Below are 21,848 nucleotides of genomic sequence, written 5' to 3'. Positions count from 1 at the left end.
ACAGAACTGCCAGAGAAGACAGAACTGGAAGAGACGGAAAGAGAGAGAACTTCAAGCTCTCAGAACGCAGGCCAGCAGACAGTTAGGATTTGTGAGTGAGTGTTTTTGGGAAGGCCCCAGCAGAGGGGAAGGTTACAGAATAGCTTGGCTCCTTGCTGTGATACTGTGTTTTAATTTCCTTGGTGTTAAATTGAAGTGGACTTTCTGAATAAATGCTTTACTTCTTCTGCCTCCCATACAGAGAGACTCTTATATTTTGCCATTCTAAACTATATAGGCATATTCATGGTCAGCACTGATATTGTGAATCTTGTCTTACTGATACACTACCTCAGAGTGGATGTGAAGTTTAAATGATATAATACATAAAGTGCTTTGTAAACTTTAAAGTAATATATATATATGCTATTATTATTATAATTATTATCATGAGGTGAAGTGATTTTCCAAGGGTCACAAACTCTTCGTGTTTTAGAGGTGGAACATGAATCCACATCTTTTTTATCTCTAGTACACCATACTGCTTCCCTCAGCTTTTATTGATAATGAACAAAAATCTCTTTAGTGTTTCTTTATAATATTAGTTGAAAGAATGAATGGGTTGGAGTTTTTTTTGGATGAAACAAGTAGAAATGGGTGGGATAGGTAGACCAACTTATATAGGGCCCGCTGAAATCATTCTTGGACTGAAACACCTATGCACTGTTGAACATGATTTCTAACAGAAAAGCTAAGATGTAGACCTCAGATATCACATAACACCCCAAAGAAGAGACTGAAAAGAAGGTACTAATAAGAATGATGTTTTTACTTTCTATAATTTTTAAAAATACTATTCAAAATACAAATTCATTTTTCTTTAAAAATTTTTTTTTCAAATGCATTTTTCTAAAGAAATAAAAACAATGTTCTTTAGGAATCGGGATTTTTATGATTATTTTTTTCAAAGAACATAACAAAACCTGTTACTTCTATTACTTAAACATATATACAAATAAGTAAACAAGCTCCTATTGCTACATTTAAAAGTTTGGTCATGCAGAAGAGATGCTGGTGAACGTTGTTACTTTAGTAGCTTATGAAAGACCTGGTTTTACTCCTCTCACATATGAGTCTTTCCCACTGGGGCCAAAGAGATGCAGGAGCCAGGAGAGAATTGGGCTGTGGTTGTTTTCCTATTGCACAACTACATCTGACTGCCCAGGACAGTGAGCATTAGGTGATTCTTCCGTCATATGCAACGTCCTCTGGATAAATGGCTTTCCCAGAGTAACGACGTCAATTGCCTTCTTGGGGCTCAACCAAAATGAGCTTTCTTTTTCTTCTTGCAGAAATACAAAAAGTCACAAGTGAATGTGGACACACACACACACCCCTGCCCCTCCCACTTCCTGTAATGCTGTAGAGCATGACATGAGCAGTGAAAGGCATCTGGGAGCTAACAACAGCCCTATGGATTTAGTGCTTCCTACTTCTAATTTGAAGTGTAAAAATAGAAGTCTCAATTTTGATTTTTCCATTACAGCATCTAATTATTCAGCTTGAAAATGAATCTCTTGTAGAAAACAGTACCCGCCATTCAGGTAACAAGTTAAGGTTTTGTTAAAAATGAACAACTGTCAGTGGAAAGATTTTAGTGAAAGATTGGGGGTGGGGTGGAAGAGAGGAAGCGATTAGGGGAATTTCAATGAAAAATTTTCCTTCCTTGGTCAAAGTATTTCTATCACAATCATCGAAGAAAAACAAAAAGCATTACCTCGCAAACAAAATCCAGGCACTTGAGTAAGGAACATTGAAAGAGACATATGATGAACCCTTAAGGGACCAGTTTCATGATTTAAGTTGAGATTAATGCAAAAGGCATTCCACTGTCTTCCTGAGGTAGGTGAGGTGAAGGCTTGCTTTAGCCTAGGGTAGCACCTGAGAAGTCAAATCTGGATTTTGATTCCAACTCTGCTCTTAACTAGCTATGTGACCATGGGAAGTTGCTGTTACTCTTCAGGCCTCAGTTTCTTCATCTGTAAAACCAGGGGATTGAATTAACAATCTCTAGGCCACAGTCAGAGCCCACAAAGCCCCCCATCTTCTCAGGTCATTCATTCCCTATTGAGATTTCTGAGAACTCAATCAGATTCACTCACTAGAGACCTTATTCCTTCTCATAAAACCCTCAGCCTGCTTCTAGACCCCTGGATTGACCCACGTGTGAAATGAGGATGGATCAAGAGTTTGGTGTAACACTTTGCCAACTCATAGGATCACAGGAGAAAGGAGTATGTGCCAGAAGGGACTTGTTAGTCCAAACCCCCCGAATAAGGAAACTGAGTCCAGAGAGGTTAACTCACTCGCCCAAGGATCACTCAAGTAATAAAAGACAGAGGCAGGATTGAAGCCCAGATGCTATGAGCCCAAATCTAATGCTCTTTCCATTGTACTATGATCCAGAGGGACTATTGTATTCAGCTTATAAAGTACCCTTCGTTCCCCCAAAAGATTCTGTATCAACGTTTAACGTGTAATATAATATCCACCAGGCAGTCAACTACCATCATAGTTCTCCAGACTATAGAAGACACACGGCTGGCCCAGGAGGGGCAGGGTAAAAATATAAAGTGAGCTAATGAGTCACTATAGTGCTTTTATAAGGCATTTCAACTGAACTGTCAACAAACAAAATCCACTGTATCCTCCTACATTGAGGCCAGAGGTATTTATAGACATCAGGGAAGGAAAAGATGCAGTATTCATTAATCCTGCCTCTGAACTATGTCCTAGAGATGATGATTTGTGGCACAACTGAAAAATTAACTTCTATTAAGTTACAGGTGAGATGCTCCTGATCCCTTGGTTGGCTTCAACTCAACTATACACTCAGAATCCTTGTCTTCCTTCAAGGTTCACCTTAGATACCATAGTTTCTATGTAGCCTTCCCCAGTTCCATAGCATCTTCCACCTTCATTGGTTGTTCTTAGCCTCCTCAATTTTCTTGGCACTGGACTCATTTGTAAACATGTTGCCACCACCCAGTAGAATGCAAGCTTGAGGATAGCAAAGACCTTTGTTACAAGATTAACAAGGTATGGAGAGAATGCCAGACTGAAGGTTACAAAAATCCTGGTTTAGACCTCTCTTTACCCCTTCTTGCCTCCCACAGTGCTGAGCAGAGGGCCTGGCACACAGTAGAATCATTTGTTGGACTGAATTAAACTTGGTATGAGAGTATGGCCAGAAGCCCGTGTTCCTATGAGAGTGTCACTGAGAAGCAGAAATTCCCCTTGGATCCGTGATCACAGCTGCCATTGTGACTGATCTACCCCACGCTCAGCGATAGGAGATTTAACATATAGAGCTGCATTTTCCTCGCTAGAGCTCAGGTCTTTACAACACAATCAGTTTTCTATCCCAGAAGACTCCTCATTTTTCTCTCTAACAAGGAAGAGATTTATTGGTGATGGGGAAAGTGGTGGGAAGTGACAGTGACGTCAACAATTATATCCAAAAAAGGATAAATAAAAGTCATTAATTGGAGGGAAAGGAAGCATACCCTTTTCTTTTTAAGATCTCTTTGGCCAGGTCACACAACATAAATTCATGCCATTGAGTTTTAGTTTCTTAATATGTAGCTTAGTTTGCAGATTCACTATTTCCAAGTTTTATAGGATTTGGAGTTAGGAAAGAGCTTAGAGATCACCAGCATCAAGTACTCACTTTTATAGATGTTCAGAAAGTTCAGAAAGAAGGAATTATTTGCTCAAGATCACAGAGGAGTAGTGTTGGGATTTGAACACAGGTCCTCTGATGGCAAACGTAGATATAGCTTAATATACCTTAGCTACTGCTTTGTTCCGGTCATTGTTTTGATATACAATGAAGCAGTGTCATGTAGTGGATGTATGGTGTACTTGAAGCAGAGAAGATCTTAGTTCAAATCCTACGTCTGACACTCAGTTACTGTGGAGTCATGGACATATCAGGTAACCTCTCTGAGCCTTGGGCAATTTTCTACCTTAGTAGATAAATTATAGATGGGTCATGATCTATGTTGGTGGAAGGAATTCCCACACCTATGAAATCACAGATCCTTGGGCATTTCAACCAACATTTTCTTTCTCTCTCTCTCTGCATATAATATACACATGTATGTGTATATATATATATATATATATATATATATATATATATATATATATATATATAATAGATATATGTATATACATATACACTCATATATGTTATTCCATTCAATAAATTTTAAATACCTACTTCATGCAAGAAAAAGTAGGCATCTTATTAACAAAGATTAATAATAAAGCCTTCATCCCAAGGAGTTTATAATCTGGTAGAGGATTCTTTTCAAAAATTTCTTTTTCTAAACTTAAGAAATAAAACAAGCATTTCCATAACATAGTAGAATAGAAAAAAAAGATGATTGTACATGAAACTGCAAACCTATTATGTATGACAACGATATTGTTTTAAAAACGACATTGAGTGACTGTCTTTTTGACTTTTATATTTAGTTATCATAAATATCCGAAATAACTACAAAGGACGTTCAGTTTATTTTTTACTTTAATCTTCCTAACATTATTTGAGGTTCATGTTCATGGGGTCACTGAGTTGGAAAGGATATTTTTAGTGATCTGATTCAATCCCTTCATTTTATTTTACTTTAAAAGACATTTTACTGATGTTTTTTAAAAAAATCCTCACTGTCACTTCCCATTGACTCACTTCCCATTGACTCACCATTGACCCTGGTTCCCTCCCTTGTAAACAACCAAGTATAGGCAGCCAAAATAAATGAAAACATTGGCCAAGTCTGAAAGCATGTGCCTCATTCTGCACCAACAGTTGACCACCTTATTGTAACAATCCGGCTAGCAGCTGCTGTGGGGGTGTAAAACCAACAACAACCAGCTCACAGAATGCTGCAAGCCCAGGTTCTTTTGATCTGCTTTACTAAGGAAAGCAACATTAAGGGGTTAACAATCTTACTTTAATCCAGCAAACGAATATCATTCATTCACTTAGTGCAGGGGCAAAAGCCAGCACCCTGAACTTCAGAGCAAAATACAAATTACAAACATCAACAGACCAAATACCAAGAAAACCATCAACATCTGAGTTCAGCCAGCTGCCCAGAGTCCCAAGCCTCCAGGAGTGAGAGCCTTAAGCAGATAACTCTGTCTTCCCTTTTTATGCACTCTTTAGCCATCATCAAACATCATCTGAGTGACTAGAACTTAAGCTCTTACTATTGGCCCTGGTCTTAACACCTCCCCCTAGGACCCTGAGGGCTTCACGCCCACATCAGCTTAGCACCTAATAGATAGGGCTTTGGGCCTGGGGCTCAGCACCTAATAAGACTCAACCAAAGACACTGAATTAATCAAAGAAAACAACGGCCAAACTCTTCAAGGGCACTTGGTTGAATAAGTGCTAAGAGCCCATCTCGATCCCCAATACACACCTTTAGGCAAGTTGACTGTCAGTTTTAAAAAAGTCATAATTAGGGACAGCTAGGTGGTGCAGTGAGTTAGAGCTCCGGAGCTGGAGTCAGCCCTGCCTTCCCCCCTCCACAGACCACCCCCCCCAAAGTCATAATTGGTTCTTAGGTCTGTTCTTTTAAATTACAGTGGCCATTGTGTAAATCCTTCTGTTTCTGCTTATTTGGCTGTACATTAGTTCATAAAAGTGTTTCAAAGTTCTTCTGAGGGAGGAAGGGAATGAGCATTCACAGAGTGCCTACTATGTGCTGGGCACTGTGCTAAGTGCTTTTTACAAACATCTCATTTGACTACTGTTCTCCCTGATTCCACCGCATTCCCATTCTAATTTACTCTCTATTCTGCTGCTATGTTAAATTTTCTCAAGCACAGCTCTGATCGCAACTCTCCCTTGCTCAAAAGCTTTCAACCATTCCCCATTGCCTGCAGAATAAATTACTTGGCCTGGAATTATACCAGCACAATCTTACCCCACATTACCTATCCAGTGTAATCTCATACTACTCACTTCTCCCAGCCCCGGGTTCCAAGCAAACTGGGTGACTTGTCATTAACATGTCTTTCACTTTTCCTTTTTCCCATACTTAATCACACTATTGACTTCCTTGAATTCCTTCTCCCACCCATCCAATTCTGGTTCATGCATCAAGAGTCAGACCAAATGCCACCTCCTCTGTGAAGCCTTCCCTGATATATTGTCCTGGTTATCTGTGATCTCTTCATCCTCTTAACTTCTTTTGTACTTTTCATACTTAGCACATTTTAAAACATTTAAAATTTTTTTTTTATTTTAAACAATTCTCTCCCTCCCTCCTGCCTCTCCCCCACCCACTGAGAAGGCAAGAAATGTGATATTAATTATATATGTGAAACCATACAAAACATATTTCTGTATTAGCCATGTTGCAAAAACAAAACAAAACAAGAAAAATAAAGTGAAAAATTTATGCTTCAATCTACACTCAGACTCTCTCTGGAAGTGAATAGCATTTTTCTTCATAAGTGCTTCAGAATTACTTAGCACATGTTAACTTTGGGGTACTTAGATGAAGAGCACGGGATTTGGGGTCAAAGGATGAGTTCAGATTTTATCTCCATTACTTACGGTGTGGTCTTGAGCAAATTATGTCTCCTTAGTTTCCTAATCCGAAAAATTGGGGGGTGGGGTTTCAATGAGATGACCTTTAATGTTTCTTTCATCTATAAATCAGTGATCCTAAGATGCTCTTCAGGCCTCATTCTCCTCACACACAAAATGAGGGGTTGAACCACATGACCTCTAAGGTCCCTCTGACTGAATCCTAGGATCCTCGGACCTTTTACCATCTTATAAACTTCTGGAGGACAGAAATGGTTTCTTGTTTCTATCTGTACCCTCCATAGATCCCTGTATAATACCAAGGTGCAATAATTTATTTGTTGCATAAATAGACTTTGCATTCCCATGGGCCCTGAATAACTACAAGTTCACCTTCATTACAGAAAAATGACACTATGTGTATGATACAATGGGAGAAAAATGCTAGGTTGGGAGGCAGAATACTGGATTTAAATCCTGACTTCAACACATTAACTGTGTGACCTCAGACAAGAGGTAACCACAGGGGGAAAAATTAAACAATTGAAAAAAGTTTTGCATGACTGCACATGTATAACACAAATCAAATTGCTTGCCTTCTCACGGGAAGGGAGGGAAAGAAGGAAGGAAAGAATTTAGAACTCAAAAATTAAAATTTTAAAAAATTAATAATTTTTATATGTAATTGAAGAAAAATTGAAACATTAAGCAAACAAGAAGTAACCTCTGAACCATTGTTTCTCATCTATAAAGAGAGGTTAGGGTGGGGACTAGATGAACTCCAAGTTCCATTCTAGCTGTCATTGCATGAAACTCTGACCCTTCTTGGACCCTATTTTAAATTAGCCACTATAGAGGTATAATAAAAGCTCAAATTTATATTAAGCTTTGTTTAAGCTTTGCAAAGTCTTTTATATACATTCTCCTATTTAAGCATCTCAACTGGCCTATGAGTTAAGTACTATTATTAATAATAACTATTATTATATTCATTTTAAAGATTAGGAAGCCAAGGATCACAAAGCTGACGTGTGTCAGAGGCAAAAGTGTACTTGAATCCATGCATAGGACTTTACCCATTCCCCTTTAGTATTAAGTCTTTGGTCCCCAAAGAGCCATGAACATAACAAATGTCCTCATAAGTTCACCCTCTACTGCCTACCCATGGGAAATAGCTGTGCTGCAGTACTGGATTTGAGATGAAGGGCCTGGCTTTATCACTTCCTACTTAAGACCTTGGACAAATCGTTTCTCTGGTCCTTCCTGTGCAAAATGAGGGATTTGTAAGGCCTCTTGTAACTAACTCTAAATCTATGACCCAGAGATCCTTCCTCAAATTAGAAACTAAGATACTGCCTTGTGATGGAGGGAAAATAAATGTACAAGAGCAAAAAAGGGCATTTTATCTCAAGTTGGGAAAAGATAAAAAACACCACTGTGAAACAAATTCCTATTTTTTAAAAAAGATAAATACATTAATTGTTGAGTGTTAGCTGTTACTCTACAAATCTTAACCATTTCTCCTATGAGAAATGATCCACAGTAACCCTTTTAAACATGCTGACAGTTGAAAAAAATCACATATTAATAGATTACAGACAGAGAAATGTCAGGCCAGCTATTCTAAAGGCAGAACTGCTTGACACATCAATAAGAAAGTCTATCAAGCTAGCATCTGTACAGGAAGGGGGGAAATGCTATTTCATTAGCTGCTCGATTGCATATATTCATCAGCTGAGAGGTGGCCCCTCTAAGGCAGGGCATAGACAAGAACCACACTTAGAGGTGATAGGAAGATCAGAGATGTAGAGCTAAATCATCTAGGCCAATCCCTCATTTTGCAAATGAAGAAACTTTGGCTCAGAGAGGGTAAGTACCTTGTCCAAGCTCACAGAGGTAGTAAGCAATAAAATAGGAATTTGAACCCAGGTCTTTTGGATTCCAAATGCAATGCTTGAGCCATACAAGTATTAAAAAGAAAGAAGTTACCTTAACCTCAACTGTCCAATATTTTCAAATGTATAGTCAACCCCATAAAACTAAAGGGTGGGGGAATTTAGCAATGAGTCTTTGGAGAATGGAAGATCTCATTTTAGAGGGTAGGGTGGTATACAGGAATCATAAAGTTACTCAGGAGTTGTTCTTCTATAGGAAGAGAATATTAGTCAATGTCATGGCCCCGTACAGGTTTTAATGTACAGAAACAAAGCACACAAAACAAAAAGACCAATTAATATCATGGGTAGGTGTAATATAGGGTCATTTAAGGTTGTCAAGGCACTTTGAATAATTATCTTGCTTGATATACAGCAGATACATGTACATATCGCTAGACACATGTGTACAAGTATTACCTAGACAATTAACCCATCCCCAGACAGTTTAAAACCTAGAAGCTTCCAGCTGTCCTATATACCAGTATAGACTTGCCTAAGACCCATCCAGCTTCTGTGATTAAGTTATTCTAGTATGCAATACCAACACAACGCTACCTCCACCTTTAAGCTGATTTTTAGACTATTAGGAAGACAGCCAAGGTCAGAATCTTGCAGGGGCTGGGGGAAGAAGGGAGTTAACCCCAACATAGCTTTACATTTCTCAAGTTTCTGAGATGAAGATGTCATAAAGTGGATTTCAGTCCTCAGAATTAAGGTCACACTAGCCTTTGAAACGTAAAATTTTATTTTTTAATATTGAAACATGAGGCCTCTTAATTTAAAGCGATATTTTGCTGTTTTAACAAATAAGATAATATACATTTTAATTCCAGTAGTAGAAGAACTCACCATTTCGTCACTACAGTTACTATAATGTGAATATGTGTACACATATGTACATGTATCCGTAAGTGCTATGCATATTGTACACAGGTGTATAAAATTTTAGTGGCATAGGGTCCTCAGATCCCAGAACTGGCTTTTATTGGTAGCCATAGGGTAGTAATGAAAGGAACACCAGAAGACCCAAGTTTTAAGTGGGTTCTGTTACAGTTATCAGGGTGACCTTCAGCAAAACAATTTCTCTGGGCTCAATTTCCCCAAGTTTTTAATGTGCTACACCAATATGGACTGCTCATGTGGGACCTGAATGGTGAAGACTTTAGATCTGTAGTGTTTCTGGGAAAAGTTCTGACATTTACAAAACCACATGTTCCTTGAGAGGTATGAAAGTTACAAGGCAAATCAAATATACAACATTATTTTTATGATCAGGTTGGGGTAAGTTTTAGAAAACTTTAAATGTTCTATCTAATCTCTTCTAAAGGTCTCTGGTGAGCTATGGCAGTTTAAAAAGAAAGAAAAGAAAAAAAAGCCAAGGATTATCTAGTTCTTAAACGCCAACCCTCTTCTGACTTGTTCTTAGAATTATTTATATTGACACCAAAGACTTCACTAGCATATGAAAATTATTTCCTCTTATTGCATACTTTAAAAATACCGTGAAATAATTTCCCCAAAGTGTGAGTGGCTTATACGAACAGACCGAGTAAAATCCTGACGTTTAAAGACTAGATGCTAATTCTAGACCTTGTAAAAGTTCGAAAAGCTTCCATCAGAAAGTACTGAATTGAAGAATTTTTTTTTAATGGCAAAGAGGAGTGGGGAGGAGCCAACAAATGGAAGGAATTGAATGACCAGAGAGCGAGAGCGCTATCGAGCTTGGGAGGGGGAAGCTGCCAGTTATGTCCCGGACAACCGTAGGTATGCAATTGAGAAAGTTGTCACCCAGCAGCCGCTGCAGTAGCAGCAGTAGCGGTCGGGGTCCGGCGCACGTGTCCAGAGGGGGCAATAGCTCAGTGCTGGGAGGGGAGGCCGACAGGTTGAGTTGTGTTTTGTTGGTGTTCCGGATGAAGCAGAGGTGAGGTGAGGTGAAACAAGAGATCCTGGGCCCGGCTCGCCCCCTCCCCCCCACCTTGGGCAGCGGTGACCTGCTCTGCGCTTCCCCGCGCTTCTCCAAGCCCCAGCTGCCCTCCTCCCACTCCTCCAGCAGCTGCTGCTGCTTCCCCCGCAGTGCTTCCGAGTCTCTCCTGGGGGAGCGGTGGTGGCGGCGGCGGCCACGTGCCGGCTCCTACATCTTGCATCATAGCGGAGCCCAAGAGCCTCGGGGTGCTCAGCAGGAGCGAGAGCCGGACGGGGCAGGCTCGAGCACTGGCGAGGTGCGAGGCAAAACAGCTTCCCAGATGGGGTTGGGCAAAGAGGCGCTCGCTAGGGCTGCTAACTCCTGCCTCCCTTCCCCCTCCCAAAAATCACAGGGAAGGGGGGGGGGAGGAGGGAGAGGTGGCAGCCAGTGGCAGGTTTCGCAACTCTCAAGGCAGGAGAAGGCTGCCGACCAGCCAGGCTATAGGGTAGAGGAGGGGTGCCCCTTGTCGATTCTCCTCTCTGTCAGCCTGTGGGCTGTCTGGGGTCCCGGACAGGGCAGTGCCCAGTGCCGGCTCCCGAATGCGAGGCGGCCGCAGTTCGCTCTTTCTACCTGCTCTGGTTGGAACTGGCCAGTTCAGCTCCGGGCTGGTGGCGGGGAAGTGGAGATGGGAAAAACTCTTGGATGCCTTGGGGGCTCCGGGCTCCCCACTTCGTCCCTCCCACCCCATGCCCGATCCCCCACCCCCACCAGCCCCGGAAAAACACTGATACCTTCTACCGCCTCCTCCACCATCTCGTCGTCGCTATCCATGGCGGCGGAGAGCGCAGCCCAGCCCTGTCCTCCGGGCTGGGGGTCGCGGACTGGGGATTGAGAGCGGCCGCGCAGCAGCTGCTGCTTCCCTTCTTCCCTTCTCCCCCTTTTCCTACTGCTCCTCCGGGAGCCCGGGGCCGCCGCGGCTGCTCAGCGAGAGCTTGGGTTCAGCCCAGCGAGTTTGGAGGAGGAGGAGGAGGAGGAAGAGGAGGAGCAGTTGGCCGGCCGTCCCCCTCCAGCCTTTTTCCCAATGTCTTTTGCTTCTTCTGCTGCTATGGGCTCCCCCGAGGCCAGCTCAGCCCTCTACATCCACTTTCCCCTGACCGCTGTCGAGCTCCGGGAGTCGCGCTGTAGCCGCCCTCGCGGCTGCTGCAACTTTGTCCTGTAAATATCCCCTTCTTTGTTAACGAGCAGCTGATCCGCTGACATCACCCAGCGCTGGTGCGCTCGCTCCCTCGCTGATTGACAGCTCCCTGTCCCTTCCCAGAAGTCTGGTCCCTTTCGCAGCGAGAGGCAGCTCCACATCCCGCTTACTTACCCCTCATCTCCCAGTCAAATCCTGGCCCTTCATCATCAGCCTCGTTCTTTTGCTGAACAGGAGTTCACAGTGCAATAGGTCAGAAGCAATTTCTGCCCTCAAAAAGCTTACAGTCTCAGGGAGATGGACCCTGGACGCCACCCTACGCAGCGTGTGCGGGACAGGGTGTGTTTGTGTGTGTGTGTGTGTGTGTGTGTGTGTGTGTGTGTGTGTGGAGAGTTTCTGGGTGAACCCCGAGCAGGAGATAGAAAGGAAGCATTACTCAGGAGCCTCATTTCCTCCTTTCCTCGGTGCCCACCTCTTCGAGTTCCAAAGCGCTTGCCACTAGGAGTCTGCACCAGGGCGCTGATGTTCACGTTGTGAGACAGCATCAGGACTGGCCTCTAGGGTCCTGGCACAAGGGGATTGTAATTCAGACCCAATTCAACAGATCAACGGTAGCCCCGCCCTTCCTCTCCGTCTACCTCCCCCCTCCCATAGCAACACAGGCCTTCATCAAATCCTAAAAGCATTTCTGCACCCTTGTGAAACACTGAAACAAAGTGTTTCCTAATGGGGTTTCTTCTCGTTGCTACTGATAGTGAAAAAACCACAGTGGAGCAGAGCTAATAAGGACCCCCGTATCTACCATCTCTTCCCACCCCCCTCTCACCCTAACAGTTGTTTCCTATTTTCTGCGTACTGGAGGACAAGGAATTCAGAACCCTCATGGAGAACGAACTACCTGCTACCCATTATTAGGGCACTTCCTATTGCTGGTGGCGGTAAAGAGTGCTGTAAATAGCTGACTAAATAGATGCAAATTTATGCAATACATGATGCTGCCTCTTGGAATTACAGGGTGCCACTTTAGCTCGAGGGTCCTTTAGGCATGAGTCCTAGGAGACAGAGGAGTCGCCTTTCTGTTTCTCTGAAATGTGAATAACTCTCGCACAAACTTAAAAGTACAACGAGAATCCCGTAAGAGAAGGCCTTTGCTTTATGTTCGGGTGTCATTATTTGCCCAGCTGTGTTGTTTCTTAAACTCACTTTCTTCTTACAGAAGATGAACAAAAGCCCAGAGACTAGGGCTGTTAGGTGAGGGGTCCCACTCTCAAGCTAAAGTTTTTAATTTTTTTAGCTTCTATAGGAAGGCAGCTTATGGGAGCCAGAAAGGTACCATGGAGTGTGTTTCTTCAGGAAATATTGATTCAAACAATGAGCTTTGAAGAATTATCTCATTTTTAAAAAATACAATCAACTAATTATACAGGACGTGTCATGAGTTTTAGTGCAGTTTTAAGCTTTAGTGACTCAATTTCCTCAACTGTGAATTAAAATAATAATAATAGCACCTCCCACCCAGGGCTATTGTCTGGATCACCTTGTAAAGTGTCTGACACATATAGGTTCATGATAGGTGTTTCCTAAGCTATCGTGGCTTAAAACTGCCCTCAGACTTTTGGAAACACTCTATATTTAGAAGGACACAATTTTGTTCAACAAAGGTGTTTTTTCTCTGATATCCTCCGGCTCCATATAACTCTCCTTCCTGGATGTTCCACATAATTCCCCTTTCTGGATGCTTCATTCTATTTAAACTATCTCGTATACAACATTCCTTCTGACTCCATGCCTATGCGCAAATAAGTTGCCCCTGTGTCTGTAAAGCAAACCACCCTCACCAGGTCCTCTCATAGAATCTCTAGCTTTTTTCCAAATACAATTCAGTTGCTACCTCTTCTGAAATACCTTTACTTATCATCCTACTTATTCATATGCTTTCCCTTTTGAAGTTTCTTTCTACCTACTTTTTTGTGTACATACTATATATCCTCTCTCTCCAGGAGAATGCAGACTTCTAGAGGGCAAAGATTATTTTTTTGTCTTTGCTTCCCAGAACAGGAGAGTGCCTTGGACTTAGAGGGTATTTAATAAATACTCATACAATTCAAATAGAAATCCAAATAGAAAAGGGATTCTTTGTTGATGGTAACGTTCTATAGCTGTGCCTGCTAGTAGATTTACCTAGGTCGCTACTGGATCTCCTTAGTGGGTGAGGTCGATAGCTGCTCAAAAGAGATCAGTTTAATAAATCTGCACAGGAAAAACAGGGTGAGTAAAGGGTGTGCATCGACCACATTATGACATACAATTAGATAAGTAATGCATCAAGTCAATCCATCAGTAGATTCTTTCAAAAAGGGATTGCAATTGGATGATTAGGAGGAGGAAGAGGGGTCAGGTCACATTTGGGAAATTGCTAGGTGCTTTCAAGGATTGTAAGTTGTTATGTACAGTAAATGCCCAACTTTTTTTATACCAACATTGTTGGTCATATTATATAGCTGCAAATAACGGATTAACACAATCTCAGAATAAACTTGGTTGCAGATAAACTAAAGGGCAATAGAAAGATTTTAGGTAGAGGCAAACTGGAACATACTGTATTACTAATGAGTATGACATAAGAAGTGGTACATTGTAACCAAGGGGCAAGTACATGGTAGGTGCTCAATAAGGAAGGAAGGAAACATTTATTGAGCACCTCCAATGTGTCAGTTGCTTTACAAATATAATTTCATTTGATCCTTACAATATCCCTGGGAGGAAGACACTATTATTATCCTCATTTCAGAGTTAAGGAAATTGAGGCAGGTAATGGCTTGCCCAGGGTCACACAGCTAGTTTTTGTCTGAGGATGGATTTGAACTCAGATCTTCTTAACTTCAGGACAAGCACTCAATCCATTGTGTCACCCAGATTCTTGTTGATTGACTGAAGAAATATCATATGTGGGACCAAAAAAGGAGGTAGGCCAATTATTAGCAAAAGTCAAGGATCATAGATGAACAACCTAAGTGCTGTACTGGTATCCACAGAATATTAAAAGAACCTAAAGTTTCCAGTGCATTGGTTAGGTTCTCCACAGAAGATTTGTGCAGACATGGACAAGAATGATGAGGAGATGTGGATGCATTGCAACTTGTCCTTGTGAGGTGAATACCCCCATCGATGAGATCACAGATCCATCTAAAGATAGAAGAAAGAATATTTGTATATGAGATTATAATGAGAGGCTCGTGACCAGATTCATCTCATTATAATGGACTTTGCAGCAACAGCAACTCACAAAGTCTCTGTCAAGACATAATTGGCTTGTCTTCATAGCGTATGAAATAATGTATTCCTATAATATTGAAATATAATGTTTCCCCTCAGATTTGACTCTCCCAACTCTGCAAACCAATTTCTATATATCAACTCTTCCCTTGCAGAGGCAGACAGAAATCTGCCCCCTTGCCCATTTGCCTGTTCATTTCCAAAGGCACAGAGAATTCAGGAAGATCAAATTTGAAAGCCAGGAATAATTTGTCCCCCTACTCAACCCACTGGCGTTAGAAATAAGAAACAGAGGCAAGGTGGGAAAGACAAAAAGATCATCTCTTAAACATACATCTCAGGTGACACTAGCTCTAATCTAATAGGTTTGAAGATTTAGTTCTGGATTATTTTTCTATTTTTCAAATCCTGTAATGCAAAGGTCATAAGAGTGTAGATTTAGAAGTAGATGAACCCTTAGAGATCATCTGGTCCAACCTCATAATTTTACAAATGGGGAAACTGAGACCCAGGAAGTTCAAGGAATTGCCCAAGGTCAGAAAGCTGTAGAGAGTATCAGAGCTGGGATTCATACCCACTATGCCTGGCCCCAAAAGGCTGAGGCTTCAGATCAAGGTCTAGCACCACCTCAAACAGGGCCCCTAATATATAACATAGCATATAGATAGGTAGATTAGAGATGAATTAATATATATTTGAATATATGAAATATATAATACAGATATCATATATAACATAACATGGAATGTATTTGTGTACGTTTTATATAAACATGTCTGTATATTATTCCATGTGCAGAATTTCTTCTAGGTGTGTTTTAGTCCATCCAAATTGCAATGAATTTTCAGACCTGGTACCACACATGAGTTCAGTCTGGCCTCTGAGGATCCAAAGCCAGATTTCTCCCTCTTCCCCCCATGTTTGGGGACTTTAATATCTACATTGATGGTATCACAGTTCCTCAACCTCCCCCTACTTCCATTAGTTGTACCTTACTCCATCTGAGCTACTCACTGGGATTGTCATAGCTTAAATCTGACCTGTACCATCACCTATAACTTTGCTACCTCCATGATTCTAAACTCAGACATTCTCCTCTCTGATCATAATCTACTGTCCTTTCTTACTTCCATCTGCTTCCCTTTTCCTTTGTCCTCACAACTTTCAAGCCCTAGGTCTATCTCTGTTGTATCAATCACTCCTCCTTTGACCTCTCCTTCCTTCACAGTTTTGACTGCAGAGTTAACTAATTCACCTTTACACCATCCTCCACACTTGACACTGTTGTTCACTTGTTCCTTTTCTATTCATGCCTAGGCTCACTCTCACTATTCACCTTCTTTGCTTTTACTTCTGCATCATTGAACACCGTTGGAGGCAATCCCACTACTATGCTGACCAGATCCATTGCAAATGCATGATGCAACCGAAACCTCTCTGCTATATAGTAATTCTTTTATTACTAAGCAGCCCTTAAGGGCCTGAATCCTTACCTGACTCTCTATATACTTTTGCTGTGGGTAACAGGTTAAATTTTGGAGAATCATCTGAGATTTTAAAAATGTTTTTCCTTTTCGTCTTGAGATGTAGACGTTCATGGGCAGCTAGGTGGTACAGTGGATAGAGTGCTGGACCTGATGTTAGGAAGACTCATCTTACTGAGTTCAAATCTGGCCTCAAACACTAACTAACTGTATGACTCTGCCTAAGTCACTTAACCCTGTTTGCCTCAGTGTAACAATGCTACTTGCCGCTACTGTGGCTGTGTAAGGCCAAAAACACCAGTACACAGGAGGGCTACTAGCACAGGTTCTTTGGTCTGCTTTTCTAAGGAAAGCAACTTTGAGGGGTTAACAATCTTACTTAATTAAATATAAGTATATCATTCACTTAGTTCAGGGGAAAAAGTCAGCACCCTGCACTTCAGAGAAAACACAAACAGAAATTACAAGCAGAAATTATATCAACAGAGCAAAATAACACAAATCAGCAGACAGGGCTTCTGTCTGACTGTAGCAATGCATACAGTTACCAGAGAGAGAAGCACCAACATCTGGGGCTCCTTAATGGCTACCCAGAGTCTTGTCTGGTCACATCACATGAACAATCTTCCAGCGAGTGAGCCCCAAAGCAAAATGCTAACCTCAGAGTATATATACACTTCTTCAGGGTCAGAGGTCATCATAACCATGCCACTCAAACTCATGTGACTTAGGCTTTCTTGTGACTTAAGCAGATCATCACGGACTCTTGATTCAAGCAAAGGCAAGACTCAAAGGCACTTAATTGCTTTAGTGCTGAGAAGCACTCCAAAAGAAAAAAACAGCAAAAAAATCCCACCCTGCTTGCTACCACAGTTAGTTCCTCATTTGTAAAATGAGCTAGAGAAGAAATGGCAAACTATTCCAGTATCTTTGCCAAGAAAACCCCAAATGGGGTCACAAAGAGTCGGACATGACTGAAACTGAACAACAACAAAAGCAGACCGCCATGGGTCTTGGCTGGTCTGTTCCATCACTATTCAATATAGACTTTTACAAACATCAAAGCAGACATAAATACTAAAAAAAAAAAAGTAATTTTCTAAGTGTGTTTTAGTACCAAATCAGGAATATATATATATATATATATATATATATATATATATATATATATATATATATATATATATATATATATATATATATCAGGGTGTGGAAGTGGAGTGGGGTGGGGGAGGGGTAGTGTCATACAATTGTATGCTGGGGGTAAGTAGCCACAATGGCTGCCAAATCATTGGAAAACTTCTGCACAGTGATGGCTGTAGTCCTTCACCAAGGACTATTGATTTGGGCATGCTTATGGGCTGTGATGACAGTGCCACTGAGGTAGGTGACAATTGTTTGCTGACTCAGAACAGTATGCAGCATTTGGGGCACGATGGTACACAAATAATAAAATATTGCTATTGCCTACCATATGTAGTGGGGACATCCTTCAAAGCTCAGTTTGGAGTCCTTTTCTTTTCTCTCTCTTAATGATATTATCAGCTCTTATGTCTAGAATGTACTGCTCTCTCACTGCTGTCTCATGGAATTCCTAACATTCCTTCAAAGGAGCCCCCTAAACAAAACCTTCACTGATTTTACCTATTACTAGCATTATCTTCCTTTTGAAATACTTTGTATTATTTGTATATACTTTGAATCTCTTACTTGTGTGTATATATTGCATCCCCCAATAGGATGTAGATTCTTGGATTTCAATGACCATTTCTTTCATTTTTATGTTGTATCTCTAACACCTGACATTAAATTTAGTAGGCAATTAATAAATATGTCGAATTGAATATAAGCCTTCTAGATGATCCATGAACATTATATAATACTATATCACTATATTTGACCTCTTTACCTGGTGCATATGTCTATTATATGTGACCTATGTATCATGGGAAATGTGAAGGCTATCCCTAAAAACTTTTCCATATATACTGGTAGAATTTTCAGGGACTTCTGATTTTTAATCTGGGTGGAGTATAACTAGGCTGTGAGCCTTCGTTCTTATAGCAGTTCCCAGTAATAGCTACCAATTTTGATTCCCTTCCCCATCCCCTTTCTAGTGCTTCCTTGAAACATTCTGAGCCTCAAGAGTAATTTGCATAGCACTGGGCTAGTCACTGAAGGGATAATGGGAAATAGAAAGGTCTTTCCCCTCCACCTCCTCAGTGCGAGATGTTGAATTTATGGAGGGTTGGGGAAATGGATAACATCTGATAGGAAAGAGGAGATTAGAATCCATAATCCTTAATTTGGCTAGAGGTGGGGCTTAGAGGCCTTCCTTTAGGCTGATGAAAAAGTCTGAGAGGTCTGTAGTATTACTTGAAGGTCTTTTTGATGTACCTTTTGTGAAGACTTGTGGACCTAACAAAAAAGCTGGTAGTACGCTGAATAACCTCAAGGCAAGTTGGCCTGGTTTGACTCATCACTTTGACAAGGTGGCAGGTGCCTTGGTGGTAACCACAACAATAACAACAGTAGCTAACATTTGCAAAGTGGTTTTATATTTCTTATCTCAATGGACCATGTGGAGAAGGTGCAGTTATATCTCAGTTTTAATGATGCGGAAACTGAGGCTGAGAGGTTGAATGACTTTCCCATGGCCACATTTGTCCTGATTGAGCAAGGCTCAGAACCTAGGTCCTCTGACTCCTAATCTAACACCTCTGTTGTTGGAGAAACCCTCTTGAGGCCATGGTTGGTGGGATATCACTGGTAGAATGCTTTCACCAGCTCTGGGGCATGCACATTTTACATGAGTTCCTTCACTATGAACATTTTGAAAAACATTTCCATGTTGTTCTCCTGCGTAGGGTGGGGAGGGAGTGGTCTCAATCCTAGGGTAGATCTTTAAGTTAGGGGTGACACCTATAGGATGGTGGGAGGTACCAGAGGGAAAGTTTTGTTCCTGTTTCTGGAGTCAGGTATGAGTCTTTCCTGTATTTTTTATTGTGTATGTCTTTTTAGTTTTGGTTGCTTCCAGAAAAAAAAAAGGAAATACCTTTAAAAAAGAAAAAAAATAAACTGTGTTCAGAAGTTCTTAGGGGTAAAGTGAAATGAAGACTGTGACTATGGGAATTCTGCTATGATATGAATTTGGGACCATGATAGCTCAACTGCCCAAGCCACAGTTGATTGTTATTGATCTCTCTAAAGTTCTAAATCTTCTTTCTTCAAGCCTCCAAACAGATGCACTACCCCCTCAGCAAATATCTTTGCTTCCTATTTTACTGAAAAAAATTGAGACCATTCACCTTGAGCTCCTTTATCTCTTCTATTCCACTCCTCCAAATCTCTACATTTTTACCATCACTTTTACTGCAGTCTCTGAGTTCTTACCAAGACACTCATCCCTGTATTCATCTCCTCAATCCCATGCCCTCCTGCTTCCTCTGGGATCTTGGCTAGCAATCATGCTCTCTCTCTCTCTCCCCTCTCTCTTCTCTCTTCTCTCTTCTCTCCCTCTCTCTCTCTCTCTCTCGCTCTCTCTCTCTCTCTCGCTCTCTCTCTCTCTCTCTCTCTCTCCTTCAGTCTTATTTCCTACTGGTTCCCTCCCAGCTGCCTACAAGCATGCTCAGATTTACCCCATCCTTAAAAGACCTTCACTTTAGTCTGCCGCCCCCTCAAGCTGCCATCCTATATTTCTCCTCCATTTCACTGCCTAGAAGGAATAGTCTATACTTGTTGTCTCCATTTCCTCAACACCTACTCACATCTCAACCCCTTGCAATCTGGCTTCCAACCCCACCACGCTACTGAAACTGCTCTCTCCAAAGTTACCAACAATAATAGTAACAGCCAACATTTATATAGCATTTTAAGGTTTCTGAAGTGCTTTCCTCACAACAGCCTCATGATGTAGGTAGTATGAGTTTTAATCTCTATTTTGCAAATAGGGAAATTAAGGCTCAGAAAGGTTAAAGGATTTGTCTATGTTCATACAATCAATAAGTGTCTGAGACAGGAGTCAAACCCAGGTCCTTGATTTTATGTTGGAAGTTCCTTCGCGCTATGTTCTATGTCATGCTAACAAAAACTTTATTGCTAAATTGAAGGGCCTTATCTTAGTCTTCATTCTTTTTAAAAAAATACTATTATTATTATTATTATTTTACCTCTGCTGCTTTATTAACTTTGATCACCCCCTCCTCCTGGATGCTCTCTTCTCTCTTGACTTCCATGACAGTACTGTCTCCTAGCCTCCTATTTATCTGACTACTCCTCCCAGTCTTTCTTTTTGGATCATCGTCTATTTCCTGCTGCTTCAGTAAAGGTGCCTCCTTCTCTCCCTGCACTCCCTTCCGTCTAGAGTTCTGGCCTGGGCTCTTTCTTGTATTCATTCTCTATATGCTTTTCACAAAGGTGATTTTATCCCTTCCCATGGCTTCAAGGATCATCATTATGCAGATGACTCACAAATCTATCTAACCAGCTCTAACATCTCTCCTGAGTTACACTCCTGAGACCCCCCTGAATGTCTAAAACAACATGTTGAAAATGGAACTTATTATCTTCCCCTTCCAATCAAACAGATTAAAGTATTTGTTAAGTATTTACTATGTGCCAGGCACTGTACAAAGGGCAGGGAAAACAAATAGAACTGAAAAGAGTAACATTCCTTGCCCTCAAGAAGCTTATATTCTAGTTGGGAAGGGGAAGGAAATAAGCATTTATATGGTGCCCACTCTGTGCCAGATACTTTGCTAAGTACTTTTGTTTATCCAAATATTATCTCATTTGATCCCAAGGTAGGTACAATAATTACCCCCATTTTGCAGTTGAGGAAACCAAGGCAAATAGAGGTCAAGTTATTTGCTCAGGATCATACATCTAGTAAGTGTCTGAGGCCAGATTTGACCTCAGTTCTTCCTGACTTCAGGCCCAGTGTGCTCTATCCACTATGTCACCAGCTGCCTCTGTTAGCATAAAAAGGGAGTTGAAAGGCTGGGGTGGGGCGGGGCACAGGGAAGGTGGAGAGGTTGTCCAGAGAGTCATCAGCTGGTCCAGGTTTAAACTGAGAATGGCTGGCATGAATGCTTTCTCAAATGGAGATTCCAGGAAAGAATTTGCCCACCAGAGAAGGAAAACTTTAGAGATAGAGGCATTGCAAATGTGCGAAGACCACTGATGCAGAGGTGAACCTCTCTTCAAAATACCATTTTTTTTTCTGTTGAGATCATTACTTATCCTTACAATTACTTGGGTTTATAACCTCAGAGTTCATAACCTCTTCTCTCCTCACCTGCCCCTTTCTAATCATTGATTCTATTTCTACAACATTTCTTGAAACCATCCCCTTTTTCTCCATTCAGGAGAACTGCCCTTATTCGTGTCCTTGTCAGCTCTGGCCTAGATTACTATAGCAGTCTCCTAATCGATCTCATTGCTTTCAGTTTCTCTCTTCTCCAAT

The 21,848-nt window shown here is 41.2% G+C and overlaps 1 protein-coding gene across 1 annotated transcript in view; it reads right to left on the bottom strand.

Moving 5' to 3' along the window:
- SETD7 (SET domain containing 7, histone lysine methyltransferase) overlaps positions 1-11,700 on the bottom strand; it is a 69,329-nt gene extending 57,629 nt beyond the window's left edge. The window contains exon 1 of the mRNA XM_036762790.1: positions 11,221-11,700. Coding sequence (XP_036618685.1) covers positions 11,221-11,260 — 40 coding nt within the window. The 5' untranslated portion in view covers positions 11,261-11,700. The remainder of the gene's footprint in view (positions 1-11,220) is intronic.
- Positions 11,701-21,848: the final 10,148 nt, after the last annotated feature.

The sequence above is a fragment of the Trichosurus vulpecula genome, chromosome 6 (assembly GCF_011100635.1).
Source record: "Trichosurus vulpecula isolate mTriVul1 chromosome 6, mTriVul1.pri, whole genome shotgun sequence".
NCBI lineage: Eukaryota > Metazoa > Chordata > Mammalia > Diprotodontia > Phalangeridae > Trichosurus > Trichosurus vulpecula.
Note: the sequence above shows the minus strand (reverse complement) of the source record. Positions and strands in the feature narration are given on the sequence as shown.